Source organism: Littorina saxatilis, linkage group LG11 (assembly GCF_037325665.1).
Source record: "Littorina saxatilis isolate snail1 linkage group LG11, US_GU_Lsax_2.0, whole genome shotgun sequence".
NCBI lineage: Eukaryota > Metazoa > Mollusca > Gastropoda > Littorinimorpha > Littorinidae > Littorina > Littorina saxatilis.
Window position 1 is genome coordinate 14,081,226 of NC_090255.1, and position 15,423 is coordinate 14,096,648.

The window sequence follows — 15,423 nt, forward strand, 5'->3', positions numbered from 1 at the left end:
ATCATTTACACCATAATCATTGTAAGCATTAGTGTAAACGTTGGTATTGTGTGAATTTTACCGTCGATCACTCTACAACATGTGTAAGCTCAATTAACATGTTGCCTGTTTCGCTTTTGATTTGTATGTTGCTTACTTTGTCATTTTGTGCTTACTTGTCGATTGTTTGCTGGGTCGTTCGTTTAATTTGTTTATTTGTCATGTTGTTTTACTTGTTTATCATTTATTAGACATTAGTATTAGAAGTAAGGACCAGTTGTAAGAAAAGGCGTCGCCTTAAACCTCTATCCTTGAAAAATAAAGTTCCATCATCATCATCTCTCTCTTCCAATCGTCAGATCAAATCTCTCTCTCTCTCTCTCTCTCTCTCTCTCTCTCTCTCTCTCTCTCTCTCTCTCTCTCTCTCTCTCTCTCTCTCTCACTCTCAGTTAATCGTCAAATCAAATCTCTCTCTCTCTCTCTCCTCTCTCTCTCTCTCTCTCTCTCTCTCTCTCTCTCTCTCTCTCTCTCTCTCTCTCTCTCTCTCTCTCTCTCTCTCTCTCTCTCTCTCTCTCATAATCGTCAAATCAAATCTTTCTCTCTCTCTCTCTGTTTGTTTCTGTTCTGCGAAGCGTTTTGGCGCTGTCACGTATGGCACGGAATTTGTATGCGTAAGATAGACTGTATGTGTAATGTATGTCATGTATGTCTAAAAGGGACAGGTTGGAAGATTAGGCATCATCCCTTCGTAATAAAGTTTTGAATCAGAATCTCTCTCTCTCTCTCCCTCCCTCTCTCTCTCTCTCTCTCTCTCTCTCTCTCTCTCTCTCTCTCTCTCTCTCTCTCTCTCTCTCTCTCTCTCTCTCTCTCTCTCTCTCTCTCGGTGCACCCACCCTCTCTCTCTCTCTCTCTCTCTCTCTCTCTCTCTCTCTCTCTCTCTCACCATCTCCACCACCACTACTTTGAAAACCGGCACGGTTGGCCTAGTGGTAAGGCGTCCGCCCCGTGATCGGGTCATACCTAAGACTTTAAAATTGGCAATCTAGTGGCTGCTCCGCCTGGCGTCTGGCATTATGGGGTTAGTGCTAGGACTGGTTGGTCCGGTGTCAGAATAATGTGACTGGGTGAGACATGAAGCCTGTGCTGCGACTTCTGTCTTGTGTGTGGCGCACATTATATGTCAAAGCAGCACCGCCCTGATATGGCCCTTCGTGGTCGGCTGGGCGTTAAGCAAACAAACAAACAAACTACTTTGAAATCGGTATCGTAATCGTGCAGTAGAATGAATGAACATTAAATTCACACTTTCCTACAGTAAAATCATAACCACCCACACTTCCAATATATCCAAACAAGCACACACATAATCTATTCATTCTAATGCAAATACACACAGATCACACACAAAATGCGTGTCTACTTACATGGTTTTATCTGTATAGGTTCGCTTGTAAAAGTGCGTCATCAAACTGACAAGGCTAATACATGGAATGCCTGAAAAATATCAGAAAATAATTACAAGAGGCCTCTCAAAAGAGGAACTGGGACAGAAAGTGATGTCTGAATTCAAGCACCCTTCCTTCTCATTAAAATAATCATGAATACCGTCACAGTATACTCTTCAAAAAAAGTTACGGACCGGTCATAAAATGTTCACAATCTTTAAAATATTCGCCAAAAATCAAGGGTTTGACAATTTGATTGAAACGTCACTTTTGTGAACTTACAAAAGGGCAGTGAGTTTTGCTCTAAGAACATTTTTGGCAGGCAGTGTTACTGTGTCATGCTAAACAGGCAGAAAAAGTGAGGCCGGTTTTCTTTAAAAAGGGGGCAGTTTTCAAACTCCTATGAAATCGGTGCAAGACATGCCAGGACAAAAACCAGTAATTGTGACAAACGGATTTGCACATAATTTTATATTGGAGTTATGTGACGCAGGTGTACAAAATTTCATGGGCCACAAACTTTGAGTAGGCATCGCACGGTGAAATATTGTCCGCGCAGTGCAGTACTGTCACGTGTGAGATGTAACCAATCAAAGAAGAATATTGACTGAGGTCGCGTTTTCACAGACCTTAGAGGACAGAGCTTTACAGACCACCGAAGGGGAAAGACAGGTCTCTTCTTTGGAAAAGTTTCTCACCGGGCGCTAGAGGTCGTTGGACTCGTGCCGCGGTATTGAATCGTTGGATTCAACTGCTGTGTTTGCAGGTATTTATTGAATTGATATTTTGCTCGGAGATATTATTTTGCTCGGAAATATTGACTTGAGAAATGACCGGGAGAGTCATGTGTGAATTGGTTGAAAAGCGTGCGCTGTTGTCAGCCATTGTTGAAAAGGGAATGTTTACATGTTTTTTCGGAAATGAAGTCGCTTATGAGTAAGCGGGTGTATATACTGTAACCGCATAAGTTAGTTGACGGTAGTGATAAAGAATGTCAGAAAAGTTTATTCAAGTATGGAGACTTATGGTAGTTTAAACTTGTGTATTTTAGCATCCCGGGCCGAGTGGGTCGCGGAAGTGGGGAGACGAGACGGGAGGTTCCGCCCTTACGTCCCGAGCAGTGGGTTGCGGGAGCGCAGGAGGGAGTCAGCGTGAAGCGCTGGAGAACGGGGACCCCGTCCCATTCCACCACGCGAAGACAGTTTGCGTGGGTGGTATGGATCAGTACGTGCCACTGAATGTGTGAGTACGACTGGGAAAAAGTAACCAGCGAGATAGCTGTTCGGAGATACGTTCCCCAAGTAAACAAACACGAGACGTAGAGCGTTCGTGGTTTTTTTGATCTGTGTGTAACAGAAATGAATATTGACAGAAGTATTGCTTGAGACAATGACTTCGTGTGTAGTGAGACAGACAGGCTCTCACGGAACAAAGCTTGAAGTGTTCTACGTGTGTGCACGTGAATTATAGACTGCATGAGAAAGTAACATGTGTGTATTTCTGTGCAGCTAGATTTCTGTATATTGACAGAAATAGAACTTTCATGTTGAGTGAGAGTGATTTGTAGAATGAATGGGAAATAATATGTTTATGTTGTGTTGATTATTTCAATAGAGGTACATGGGCAAAGGGCTGTAACCGTGTTCTTGTCTTTGTGCCTGGTTGGAGTGTTGTGTGTGTGTGTGAAGGCTAGGTAGTAAACAGAGAGAAGCACGCACAATTTCTGATAGGAGTAAAAATACATACATACAGACATACACACGTAAATTCCAGCCGTAACAGTAATGCACGTGCTACAACAGGGTTCAAGCCACAACATGCGTTCACATGTAAAATGATACACTGACAAAACAGTGCAATGAAACAACATGCCCCTATCACAAAAACGGAGCGACTTGGATAAGGCAAGGGCTGTTTGATGGCAACAAGATTTTGTTTCTGCCAGGCAAGTGGTTAAGAGTTTTCCAGTGTCTCACTACAACATCATCGGACTGAAGGAATGACTTCAAGCATTGGCGGAGTACAGTTACGTCAATGTTATGGTTGGCCTATACAGTCACCACAACAATGAAGGATCGCCTCATCCAAATGAAAGTCGATCATGCAGCACACAAAAAGTTACTGAAAAGGCAGCAGCCATCGACCATAAGCTGCCACCACCCACTGTTGGTAGTAATCAAAGTGTTACAAACTGCTTACACGCTTTCAACTTCAGTGAAATACCCCAGTCCGCAAAACAACGTTGACTGCCAACCATCCAGCTGACAACCGAGCCTAGTGCACTCAACATGTGAGGTGGTTACGTCATCGTAGGGCTCAGATCTTGTTAACAGATGGGCCCCGCCTCTTCTTGGACCCTGCTGATGGCCGCATCAGAGTCTGGAGGCGTCCTAGAGAGCGCAATGCAGGTAGCGCTGTTCTAGAACGAGACTCTGTGATGATCCGAGGAGAGATCACCTTACGTCGTATGACATCTCACTACCGATTAGTGGGAGATTAGCTAGTCAGTGATCGCTGCCGGGGTAAGATCCGACGAATGTAACGAATTTTGAACGGTGTGAACGGCCCCGCTGACCAAGGGAAACAACCCCCGCAGTAAACTTCTGCCTGTCTGCAGTTGGTACCATTCACTGTTAACAGTTCCTTCCCTTCAATTGTTGATTTTTTTTTTACGGTGTGCGACCCACGTGTTTTTACTTTTCCAAGATGGCGGATCGTTCTGCTACAAGACGTATACAAGAGTGCTAGAACTTGTTATTCAGGACGCTTCTGATCTTGAACTATTAGTGGTGATGATAGTGGAGATGATATTTTAGATTCTGGTGACGAGTTTGTGCCAATGGACGATGATTTGGGTGATGATTCGGACAATGAAAGTAAATTTTAAGGGGCTTATTGTCCGTCAGGTCTTAATTGCCTATATTGGACATGAATTGGTTTATACGATTCGAGTTTTTACGCCCTCACGGCTTTTGATGTATGCGTGTTTAGGTGGTAGTTATTGGTAGCTCAGGTGGTAGAGCACTGGACTTGTGATCGAAAGGTCGCTGGTTCGAATCCGGGCCGGGACGGACACGGGTCAACTTTATGTGCAGACCCAGAGACGGTATCCATCTCCCACCCCCGTGTCACCACAATGGCACGTTAAAGATCTTGGTCATTCTACCATAAGGACAATGAAAGTGTCGATCATGACATGGTGTATGATGAACCCATGACATAGAAATTGTTTTTGCTTTTTTGATTCAAAGAGGTAGTTTGACTGGACGTGAAGACAACAAAAGGTATGTTCTTCAAATGTTTCATATATTTTCTAAAAGAGCAAGTTTCAAACTTTGCAAAAATGTAAGGTAGGTAAAGTTATCTTGTGTTGTTGAATTTTTTAATTTTTTAAATGGGTCAAAATCGTGCGCCGGGAGGGAACACGGGGGACAATTTAGACGCGCCCCGAATGAGTTCCCCTCAGCTACGAGTCGTGGAAGTTTCAGAATTCTTGTTTCGGGGACTGGGTTGGAAGCTAAAGATAAAAAAGTGAAAGTAAAATACAATTCCACCTACCGTATCCAATAAAGAGATACACGACGACTATCACTGTGGCCATCCACTGAGATGTCACGGTTTCGGGACCCATATCGCGTGACGCCAGCAAGCGTTGTAATGACGTCAGCATGACCCAGGACAGGGAACTCAGGATCGTCAAGTGAGCTAAACCAACAATTGCGGGACAGGCCGTCTGCAATGGAGAAGATTACCCGTAAACCTTCCACCAGACGTTTTCCCACAAATAACTCTGTCGAGGTTGTATCAGCTGTGAAAGAGTTGTGTCCCTTACAGCAATGAGGCAAAACAATGCCAATGATTGCATCGGTCGTCTGACACACGTGGTCAAATGAAAGTGAAGAAGTGACGGCGGCGTGAATAATGAACCCTGATGTGCATATTTTCACAAGAAAATTGCGTCATATCGAATGGACAAGATGCACATCGGGGCTCATCTTATAATGCGGCTAATTGGTGCACTAAACAGTCGTATTGTTTTGTATCATTGTTTTAATGAGCGCGACTCTGCTATAGCCCAGGAAACACACACACACACACACACACACACACACACACACACACACACACACAAACACACACACACACACACACACACACACACACACACAGTTATTTGCCAATATCCAATATTTCGTTCTTCCAAACATTTAGCTGATTTTGTGCGTTCACAAATATGCTTCGAAAGCGATTGCATGTGCAGTTTATAAACATGAATGTTTCTACTGCTCCCTTTCCTCGAAATAATTATTGTAACGAATGCTTTCTTAAGCCTTGTCAAGCAGATGTATGCACATGATGGATTTACGTATAAGGTGCATGAACGAACATCTCGCGTGCTTGCTTGAACAGGGAAAATAATCTTAAGTTGATTGATTGTGTACTTAATTTTTTGTGTTATATATATATATTTTTTTTTTGGGGGGGGGGGGGGGTGGATGGGGTGGGGTGGAGGTGGGGGATGATTATTGGATTTCCGACACATGTTTTGCAGTTGTAAAACGAAACGAAGAAAACGGGACTGTATGCACCTCTGGTTGCATTTGGACATTTGCGAGTTTTGTACTAGAGCATTAGACGATGTTCGGAAATAAGTGTGTCAAGTTTGTATGGGTTGTGGAAGAGTTGGCTTGCGGCTATTGCCGTGTTGGTCTCGTTGGTCTCTATTGCGGCTATTGCCGTGTTGGTCTCGTTGGTCTCTATTGCGGCTATTGCCGTGTTGGTCTCGTTGGTCTCTATTGTGGCTATTGCCGTGTTGGTCTCGTTGGTCTCTATTGCGGCTATTGCCGTGTTGGTCTCGTTGGTCTCTATTGCGGCTATTGCCGTGTTGGTCTCGTTGGTCTCTATTGCGGCTATTGCCGTGTTGGTCTCGTTGGTCTCTATTGCGGCTATTGCCGTGTTGGTCTCGTTGGTCTCTATTGCGGCTATTGCCGTGTTGGTCTCGTTGGTCTCTATTGCGGCTATTGCCGTGTTGGTCTCGTTGGTCTCTATTGCGGCTATTGCCGTGTTGGTCTCGTTGGTCTCTATTGTGGCTATTGCCGTGTTGGTCTCGTTGGTCTCTATTGCGGCTATTGCCGTGTTGGTCTCGTTGGTCTCTATTGCGGCTATTGCCGTGTTGGTCTCGTTGGTCTCTATTGCGGCTATTGCCGTGTTGGTCTCGTTGGTCTCTATTGCGGCTATTGCCGTGTTGGTCTCGTTGGTCTCTATTGCGGCTATTGCCGTGTTGGTCTCGTACACAACACACACACGTCGAAATACAACCACAGGTGGCAATAGTCCCGTTTTCAACGTATCGTTTCACGACTACAAACTTGATACGAATGATACTCGTACTACAAATGATGAGTTATTTCCTGAATATTATTTCCTGAGTTAGTCTCCTAAAAACTCACGGAAGATGGCGGGATGTAGAGCGCGGCGTTGTAGAAACAGAAGGAAAGGAAGAGACTTGACAAGTAACACAAGTTGAGAATAAACAGCACGCCGTCCCTCCTTCTAAGGACATAAACACGTGCGCATACATGAATACACACGCAATGATGCGCGCGCGCGCACACACAATAATACACACATAGAGGCTAAAAGAAGGCAATGTCAAACACATATGATACTGCACATGAACATACAATTTCACTGACAAGCATAGAAAAAGACAGAAAGAGACAGACAGATTGAGAGAGAGAGAGAGAGAGAGAGGGAGAGAGAGAGAGAGAGAGAGAGAGAGAGAGAGAGAGAGAGAGAGAGAGAGCACACACACACACACACACACACACACACACACACACACACACCTCCCCCCGCACCTGTCGCGCTTGATGACGATCTCGCAGAAGGCCCAGACGAGGAGGAGTGCCGTGCTGTCCATCGTGATGGTCAACACCACCCGCACCGTCACCCGCCCCTGGGTCTGCCACAGCCCCACCTGCTTGCCGGACAACTGCACAAGGGGGGTTGGGGGTTCGTTACCAGTGTGTTTTAACGTCCTTGCAGACTATAAGGCTGTCCGGGACCGCCGGGGGGTAGGGGGGGTTGTAGCCAAGGACTGATTGATTCACTAGTTGATTTGTATAACTTACATCCTCCGTAAATGTGCGTGTGTGTTTGTGTGTGTCTGTGTGTGTATGTGCGTTTGTTTGTTTGTGTCTGGGGGGAGGGAGTGTGAGTTAGTGTTAGTGTGTTAGTGTGTGTGTGTGTGTGTGTGTGTGTGTGTGCGTGCGTGCGTGCATGCGTGCATGCGTGCGTGCGTGAGTGTGTGTGTGTGTGTGTGTGTGTGTGTGTGTGTGTGCGTGTGTGCGCGCTTGCATGCATGCATGCGTACGTGCGTGTTTGCTTATTAGTGTTTGAGTGTTTTGTCAGACATATTATTCCATATAGCCAATTTTACATTTTAACATCTCGTTTTATAAGCAGCTGTTGTAGACTGCTCAGCACACACGTGTCTCATGCAGCCTATCAGGCAGACGGACTAGCTTAACTTATAGAGTCGTTTCATCCAAACAATGAGCTAAGCCGACACTGTCAAAGCAACTCACGTCTTCTTCCTGTGTCTTGGCGATGACCACACTGAAAAAAGAAACACAAACACTTGTTGGGAGCGCATTTTATTCCTGCATTCTATATAAACTTGGCCAAACAATTATTGCAACAAATTGTGCACGCTAAAAAAAAGTATTAAAACGCAATTCATGTTAGTTGAACTTTATATGCTCGAAAAGGTAATTATGTCAGCTGTTCATATCATTTGTCCGATTGATGGTACTTTGTATAAGCATCCCGTGACAGCCTGTCAAACAAGGTCACCCCTAAAATCGACCTGACAAAAACCATTGGCCCGTATTTTAAAATCTGCAAAAAATCGGAATATGCACAAACCAAACACTTCTGACTACCCTTGGAAAGGCCATTTAATTTCCTGTTTAGAACATTTTGTTTTATGCACCTTACTTCTCTAGTCTTTATGTAGCATTTTGTAGGGGTCCTTCACTCAAAGAGCCATATATGCTCAAGTTCTCAATGATTTCCTTTTGAAATTTCAGATGTTATGACCAATAGGCTGACCAAAATCTGTGTTGCTTTTTGCGAATGGGTATACTTAGTGTGTCGTATTACGTAACTTTTCCGAAAGAACTAAACAGATATTCATATTAATTCAGGGTTTTAGATTAACAAATCGTGACTTTGCATGCTAAGGAAAACATGGTTGAGGCAATAGGTGCCAAAGTTTAAGGCAGATCCTAGTGCTGGTTTACATTTGCTGGAGATGGGAACGCGCAAGAAAAAGTCAGTATCGATCACCGTCCTTGGTACTGCGTACAGTAGCTGTTGAGATTAACTGGCCTTGGCCTGTGCTTCCTTCGCTGCGGGTCACAAAAGCGCAACACACCGAGCACAGCGCTCCGGGACAGGCAAGTAAACACAGGCCCAGGACTGTTAATCTCAACAGCTAGTGTCAAGTCGATTTTAAAGGTGACCTTGTTTGAAAAGCTGTCACGGGATGCTTCTAAAATACAAAGTACCATCAATCGGACAAATGATATGAATTGAACAGCTGACATAATTACCTTTTCGAGCATATAAAGTTCAACTGAAATGAATTGCTTTTGAATGCTTTTCTTAGCGTGCGAAATTTGTTGCAATAATTGTTTGGCCAAGTTTAAAACAGCGTGCCATATATCGTATGTGTAGGTACATGTATCTGGGTTGAAACACAGACCAGCCCATGCAGGCTTTTCACTTGGATAAGAGCACCCTTCGGCTTGGATACACGCCAAGAGTCTACAGCCTCGCTGCTGCCTGTGCAAAGTGGACATTCTTGCCGAATTCTTCGTGTTCTGCGTTGATGGGCTGAAACTCCCACATACACTTGTGCTTTTGCAAGATATGTTGTTGTCTTTTTTAAACGTGTATAACCGTTTTTTTCCCTCTCAAAAACCCCACAGTTACCCTGTATTTTGGAGGGGATACATGCTTGGTATTTTCATGTTTCTATAACCCACCGAACTCTGAAATGGGTTACAAGATCTTTTCCGTGCGCACTTGATTTTGTGCTTGCGTGTACACACGAACAGGAAAATGGCACTATCGTTTCTGCAATCAGTGGACCCGGTGGGATGTCCCCCACGTACTGCATTTGTCCCCCATCCCACTCCAAAAACGCCCCCCCCCCCCCCCCCCAAGACGTCCCCCACCTTTCTCAAGCTGTCGATTTTTTTTATTTTGGGTATAAGTGTGCTCGTATCACATGTGAAAGCCTTGAGAGATCTTCACAAGAAGGAATGTATGTTTCAATTGCTGTTTGCTCTCTTTTGTGTTTACAACCCTCCAAAAGGTTGCTCCATACAATACATGTTTGTGTGTGTGAGAGAGAGAGAGAGAGAGAGAGAGAGAGAGAGAGAGAGAGAGATAGAGAGAGAGAGAGAGAGAGAGGGAGAGACAGACAGACAGACAGACAGACAGACAGACAGACGCACTATCTTTACTTACTGTTCTTCAGTATCCTGGCTGGTCATTGTGTCGACCGCAATACTCTTGTTCCACGTGTTGTTTCAGCTGGTGAAAATACAAAGTGAAAATAACTGCCAGAAAAATTTAGTCTGAGAAAATCAAGTTAACGAGAAAAGATGAACGTGTAACTGTAAGCTAATTTATTCTTTGCCACGTCGCCGGAATGTAGCTAAGTTTTGCGTCTAGACAGATAGTTAAAATCAAAAATGTTTAAAAAAAAAAAAGAAAAGAACAGTCATCATATTCTCTACAACAGTCTTCTAATGTTGTGCACCTACAAGTCTCCGGATGCCTGAACTGGCACTGTTATAATCAGTGTATGTACACATATCTCTTGCTGAGGTCAAATGGAGAGTCTGGGTTTGACTCCTATTAGTGCGTGTTTGCCGGCCAAGCGTTGAGAAATAGTAGACGAAAAGATCCACAATGATGACACGTCTTCCGGTTCACCCCTGAAGAATTCTGTTTCGCGTGGCAGTACAAATCATCGACAATGATTTACTTCGCCTTTGATTCGGGGAGTATCACTATCAGCTAGAAGTGAACTTTAGAAATGATTGAACCCACAGACAACCAACACTGATTTAGGGCTACTTGCTGCATATTTTTCATTGTTTTATATATACCAGAGAGAAAACTAATGATGCACTTTCTGGTCAGACTTTTTCTGGTTTCAAATTGTCAGCTTTCTATGAAGTGGTCAGGAAACAAAATCTTGTCACCACTTGCTCACTGTCAGACTTTCAAGTATGAGGTCCAAGTACTGCTATCAAGAAAGTGTTAGGTTCTTGGCCTTCCACATAATTTACCTATCAGTTACGCAGGCAGGTTTACGAGAAACAAGTTGACTTACCATGTGAAAACTCTGGAGAAAGAAGGCCTGAACCTCTTGCCCTTCGTAGTTCTGTGATGTGTTCATAAATGACGTCACAGACTAGCGTAGGTCTGGTATTCATATCGATGGCCGCGACAACCGTGGTCTCGGCCAGCCCAGACTGACTACGACTGAAACGATGACCGATCGACTCACTCATACATTATGTATGTGATGTCACTGTAACTAGTTTATCAATATGTTTATCAATTATGATGATTTGTATTGGCCAGCCGAAGCTATGACCACCGCATTTTGTTCAGTTGTCACCGAAGTGCAGACGTTAGTCTTGTCTGATGTGTGTATTCGAGTCCGTTTGTATTTTGAATGTTCAATGTAGCTTAGTAACGATAGCCTATTTTAGACTGTTCCATGTGAGCAACCATTCTTATAGGTGTGCGAACATGCAGATGCTCGATGATGGCATATGTGGCCATTTCTGCGAAAAGGGACATTGTTGAGCTAAGCCTCTGATTGGAGAAACGCGGGGTCAAAGTTAGAGCAAAATGTAAACAAACTTTGCTGTGCTGACTGATGCCCACTTCAAGTTGAATTTCTAAAATGTTCAATGAATTATCAGCGATAGTACAATGAACAGCAATTTAAAGTAATGGAAAATAGTCTTGGGATCAACATTACAAACTTCTAAAAATGTTTATGTTCATTCCTCCTCAGGAAAAACACATCGAACCGATGACAAGTTGACTGCGATGATGCCGAAAATGGCGACAGAGTGTTTTGTTGTGCTTCGAGAAACATTTTTTCGTCGCTAGTTTTGGTCAAGTTAAAACAACTTACCTATTTTTTGTTTAATGTTTGACAGTAAGCTTAATATAAACTTTCATCTGGAAGCACATTCAGCAAAGTGATGTAGCCAAATCATCACACAGCTACATATCACTAGACGGATCTATACGCATAGTTCAGGTAGATCTGACTTTCACGCGACCGTAGCACTGTACGAAAAAGCAGACGACAAACGCAGTTGCCCGATGAAGAACAGTTACTCCCCGTTTTCATCTTTAGTTGCTTCCCTTGCTAAAGTTACTGACTGGGGCATTCTGTTCTTTGCAGCTAGGAATTCTGATAGTGGAAGGGCAAGTCAGTCTTCTCAGTTGAACTGACACGGAATGTTCTGCTGACAGAAGTCACTTTGGGATAATTAAGACAATGATTTTGTTGACGAGGTCAATGCTGTTGATTCAGAATAATTTTGTTGCACTTCGCCCGGACATGTGTGACTCCGAAGTCGAAGCAGATACTTTGATCTGACACGATGATGTTGTAAACGTTCATGATGACAACGCACACTACTAATCGGTTAAAGAGTTCTCCTAGAGCATAGGCCTATTGTGAAGCAAGGTCTTCCTCTTCCTGATCGTTTGAATGCCCGGACATCGTAAATGAGAACCTGTTGCTCTTACCGTTTGCTGTCTCCACTTAGATCTATGACAGGCTACAATTTCAGGTAAGTTACCATATAGACTGCGGTGTGTGTGTGTGTGTGTGTGTGTGTGTGTGTGTGTGTGTGTGTGTGTGTTGTGTGTGTGTGTGTGCGCGCGCGCGCAGCTTGTGTGTGTGTGTGTGTGTGTGTGTGTGTGTGTGTGTTTGTTTATTGTAAGAGGGTTTCTGTATGTGTGTGTGTGAGCGTGTGTGTGAGAGACAGAGAGAGAGAGAGAGAGAGAGAGAGAGAGAGAGAGAGAGAGAGAGAGAGAGAGAGAGAGAGAGAGAGAGGGGAAGATAGAGGAAGAGAGATGATAATGACGATGATGATTTTGATGATGATGATGATGATGATGATGATGATGATGATGATGATGATGATGGTGGTGGTGGTATGTGTGTACGTGTAGTATGTTTTTAAACTCCTCTTTTTTTATTTAACCAATGTTAGTTGTTACTCTCTTTCTCTCAGTTTGCTGGCGTGGAACAGCAAACAAGTCCAGCAATTCACCGGACAGTGCAACAACAAAAGACAGAAGTGCCTGGCCACAAAGCAGGTGTTCGACAGAATGGGGCAACAGCAATGTCCAGCCGGTTCCAGTTCCAAGGAAATCAGCATGGTTTACCCTTGGGACTTTGCTCAGTAGGTAAAGACATATTAATACTTTACAATTTGTCAGTACTTAAAAAAAGGGGTAACAATACAGTTATATTTGTTTTTATGTGCTGTTTTCTCCAACAACTCACACACACACACACACACAGACACACACACACACACACACACACACACACACACACACACACACACAGACACACACACACACACACACACACACACACACACACACACACACACTACATTTTCGATAATGTCACCATACCATACCAGCTTAGAAATGGCAAGTGGATAGGTACCCAAAACCAGACTTGAGCTGTGCAAATAGTGGTTAGTAAATAATATGTTGATCAACTCTGTGGTTGCCTTTGTTTCAGAGAAGCAAATCGTCTACCTTGCGAATGAGGCAGGGGTACAGAGGAGGGTAGCAACTTCAGTCTTCGGCATGGTGCATCAATACTTAGGCATGCAGTTTTGTGTGTGAATGAACAGCACAAATCCATTTTGAAAATGTCTTGATCGTCGGCCACATCAAGTTCGACCGTGATTGGCATTTCAGTTTGTTGAAAGTAAAGGGAGACGTTCGATAGCAGAGTGCACGGATGACATTTTCAATTCAGTGAAGTACGTGATGCACAGACTGACAGACCCACGTGTGCAAGGACACACAGCACCATGTTACTTTCTACAACTGGAAGCTGTATTTACCAAGGAAACTGAACAATTAATCCTTGTTATGAAATTTAGAAGTACCACAACTTCAAGTCGACAAGTGTGTGTGTATTGTTTTCAGCAGACAACCTCAAATAGTTTGTGTTTGTATGTGCGTGGGTGAAGAAAGAATAGAACATGGAGGGGGGAGAGGTAGTATGAAAGAAGAAGAAATATTCGAGAAAAAAAATCATATGGTTGATTGTTTTTTCTTCTGCATGGGAGGAGAGAATGATAGAAAAAGACGAAAAAGTAAAAATTAGGGTAACGTTACAAAAAGGGCAATAACTCTGGAATGAAACATTATTTTGACCTAAAACCATACAAGTAATAACGGCAGATGATTGAACTTACTATTTCCCGGCAAAAGTTTGTTTTTAAAAGTTTGGCCATTTTAAGTCATTTTGGGGGTATCTCCAAAAAAGGGTCATAACTCCGTGAAAAATAAATTTGAAGGTCTGAAATTCTCACATCACGTTCTAAATATAACAGTCTGTCAAATAAAATCAAAAACTCAAAATCGATAAATTTGTCAAGAATGTCCCTTTTCGCAGAAATGGCCACATATTACTATTATCAGTCAACTTAAAAAGCAGGACCTGGAGTTATAATTTCTCCTGTGGAATCTTGAGATGGGTCTTATTCGCTTTATTTGTAATGCTTGAATAACAGCGTGTAAGCCGTTTCTGTTGTTACGTCTAGTCGACCGTTCTGGCAAGCTTTCTGAGTGTTTCTGTATATATTTTAACGTACTTGGCAAGGAGTGGATGACCAATCCAGACCACCAATATAATACAATAGCCTGTATCAAAAATCAATCAGAGGATGCTTGTGTGCGCGCGCACGTGTATGTAGGGGAAGGGCCCCTAATATGGACCACTTTTTGTTTATTGCTGATAACTAGCTTGTTTTCTTGCGAAGAAGTTTCATTTTGTGGTTGGTAGTCCTTCTCTCTTAGTTTAACCGTTAGGCCTAATTAGAGTGAAATAGCTTTGATAGACATTCAGCAAAAATTAAATACAGAAAAAATCACAAATGGTCCATATTAGGAGCCTGGGCGCCCAATATGGACCAGTGAAGCGGCCTTCATGAATCATTGTAAAAAGTCCCCTATACTTCAAAATAACATGATAAAACTTAGTGTGCAAGTCAGACAAATTCAAATATGCTTTAGATTTAGCTGTTTCGGGTTGATGAGAGCATTATTTGAAGCACACCAGGAAACTGAAGAAGCTTATCAAAAACAGAGTGAAAATAAGTGAAATTATGAACTTCCACAAAAAAAAGACTATTTGTTATATTTTTTTGAAATCTCGAGGGCTAGTTATAGGTTATTTTCAGCAAGCTTCTTAATGAATTAATCAAAATTGCCTTTAGCTTTTATTTTCTTCGATTTGTTGAAGGTGGTCCATATTAGGGGACTCGCACATACTTTGAGGTTTTGCTATTATTTTTTGTTTGCAGTAGAAACCCGGGGTACACACTGCTAAAATGTAACAAATACGGTCTTAGCTGTCATATATAGCCATTTTTGTGTGATAAAAGCTTTGGCTGTGGACAGAAACGAGTCCGTTTTAGGCGGCAAATTTAGAGTGAACGCTGCCAAAAGTAAAAAAAAAGCGAAAAAGCCTAACGGTTTTGAGGTTTGTGTTTCTGTAACTATTTTGACATGTGCAACTTATCCAGAGAGGGTGAATAAAGCGAATGAAATTGTTCTGAGCGCTCTGGCGCCGTTAGTTTGTCAGAACCGGAGGTGGTCCATATTAGGAGCCGGTCCATATTAGGAGCCT

General features: G+C 43.0%; 1 protein-coding gene and 1 long non-coding RNA gene across 2 annotated transcripts in view; one reads left to right on the top strand and one right to left on the bottom strand.

The window, feature by feature from the left end:
• LOC138980773 (uncharacterized) overlaps window positions 1–10,912 on the bottom strand; it is a 27,808-nt gene extending 16,896 nt beyond the window's left edge. The window contains exons 1-7 of the mRNA XM_070353670.1: window positions 10,840–10,912; window positions 9,966–10,031; window positions 8,015–8,045; window positions 7,286–7,419; window positions 6,875–6,977; window positions 4,983–5,157; window positions 1,404–1,473 (exon numbers count right to left, since the gene is read on the bottom strand). Of these exons, the coding sequence (XP_070209771.1) occupies window positions 1,404–1,473; window positions 4,983–5,157; window positions 6,875–6,977; window positions 7,286–7,419; window positions 8,015–8,045; window positions 9,966–9,991 (539 nt within the window). The 5' untranslated portion in view covers window positions 9,992–10,031; window positions 10,840–10,912. The remainder of the gene's footprint in view (window positions 1–1,403; window positions 1,474–4,982; window positions 5,158–6,874; window positions 6,978–7,285; window positions 7,420–8,014; window positions 8,046–9,965; window positions 10,032–10,839) is intronic.
• Window positions 10,913–12,160: 1,248 nt separating this feature from the next.
• Window positions 12,161–14,163, top strand: LOC138980774 (uncharacterized). The gene is made up of 3 exons (XR_011460440.1): window positions 12,161–12,328; window positions 12,776–12,950; window positions 13,300–14,163. It is a non-coding gene; the product is annotated as an uncharacterized lncRNA (long non-coding RNA).
• Window positions 14,164–15,423: the final 1,260 nt, after the last annotated feature.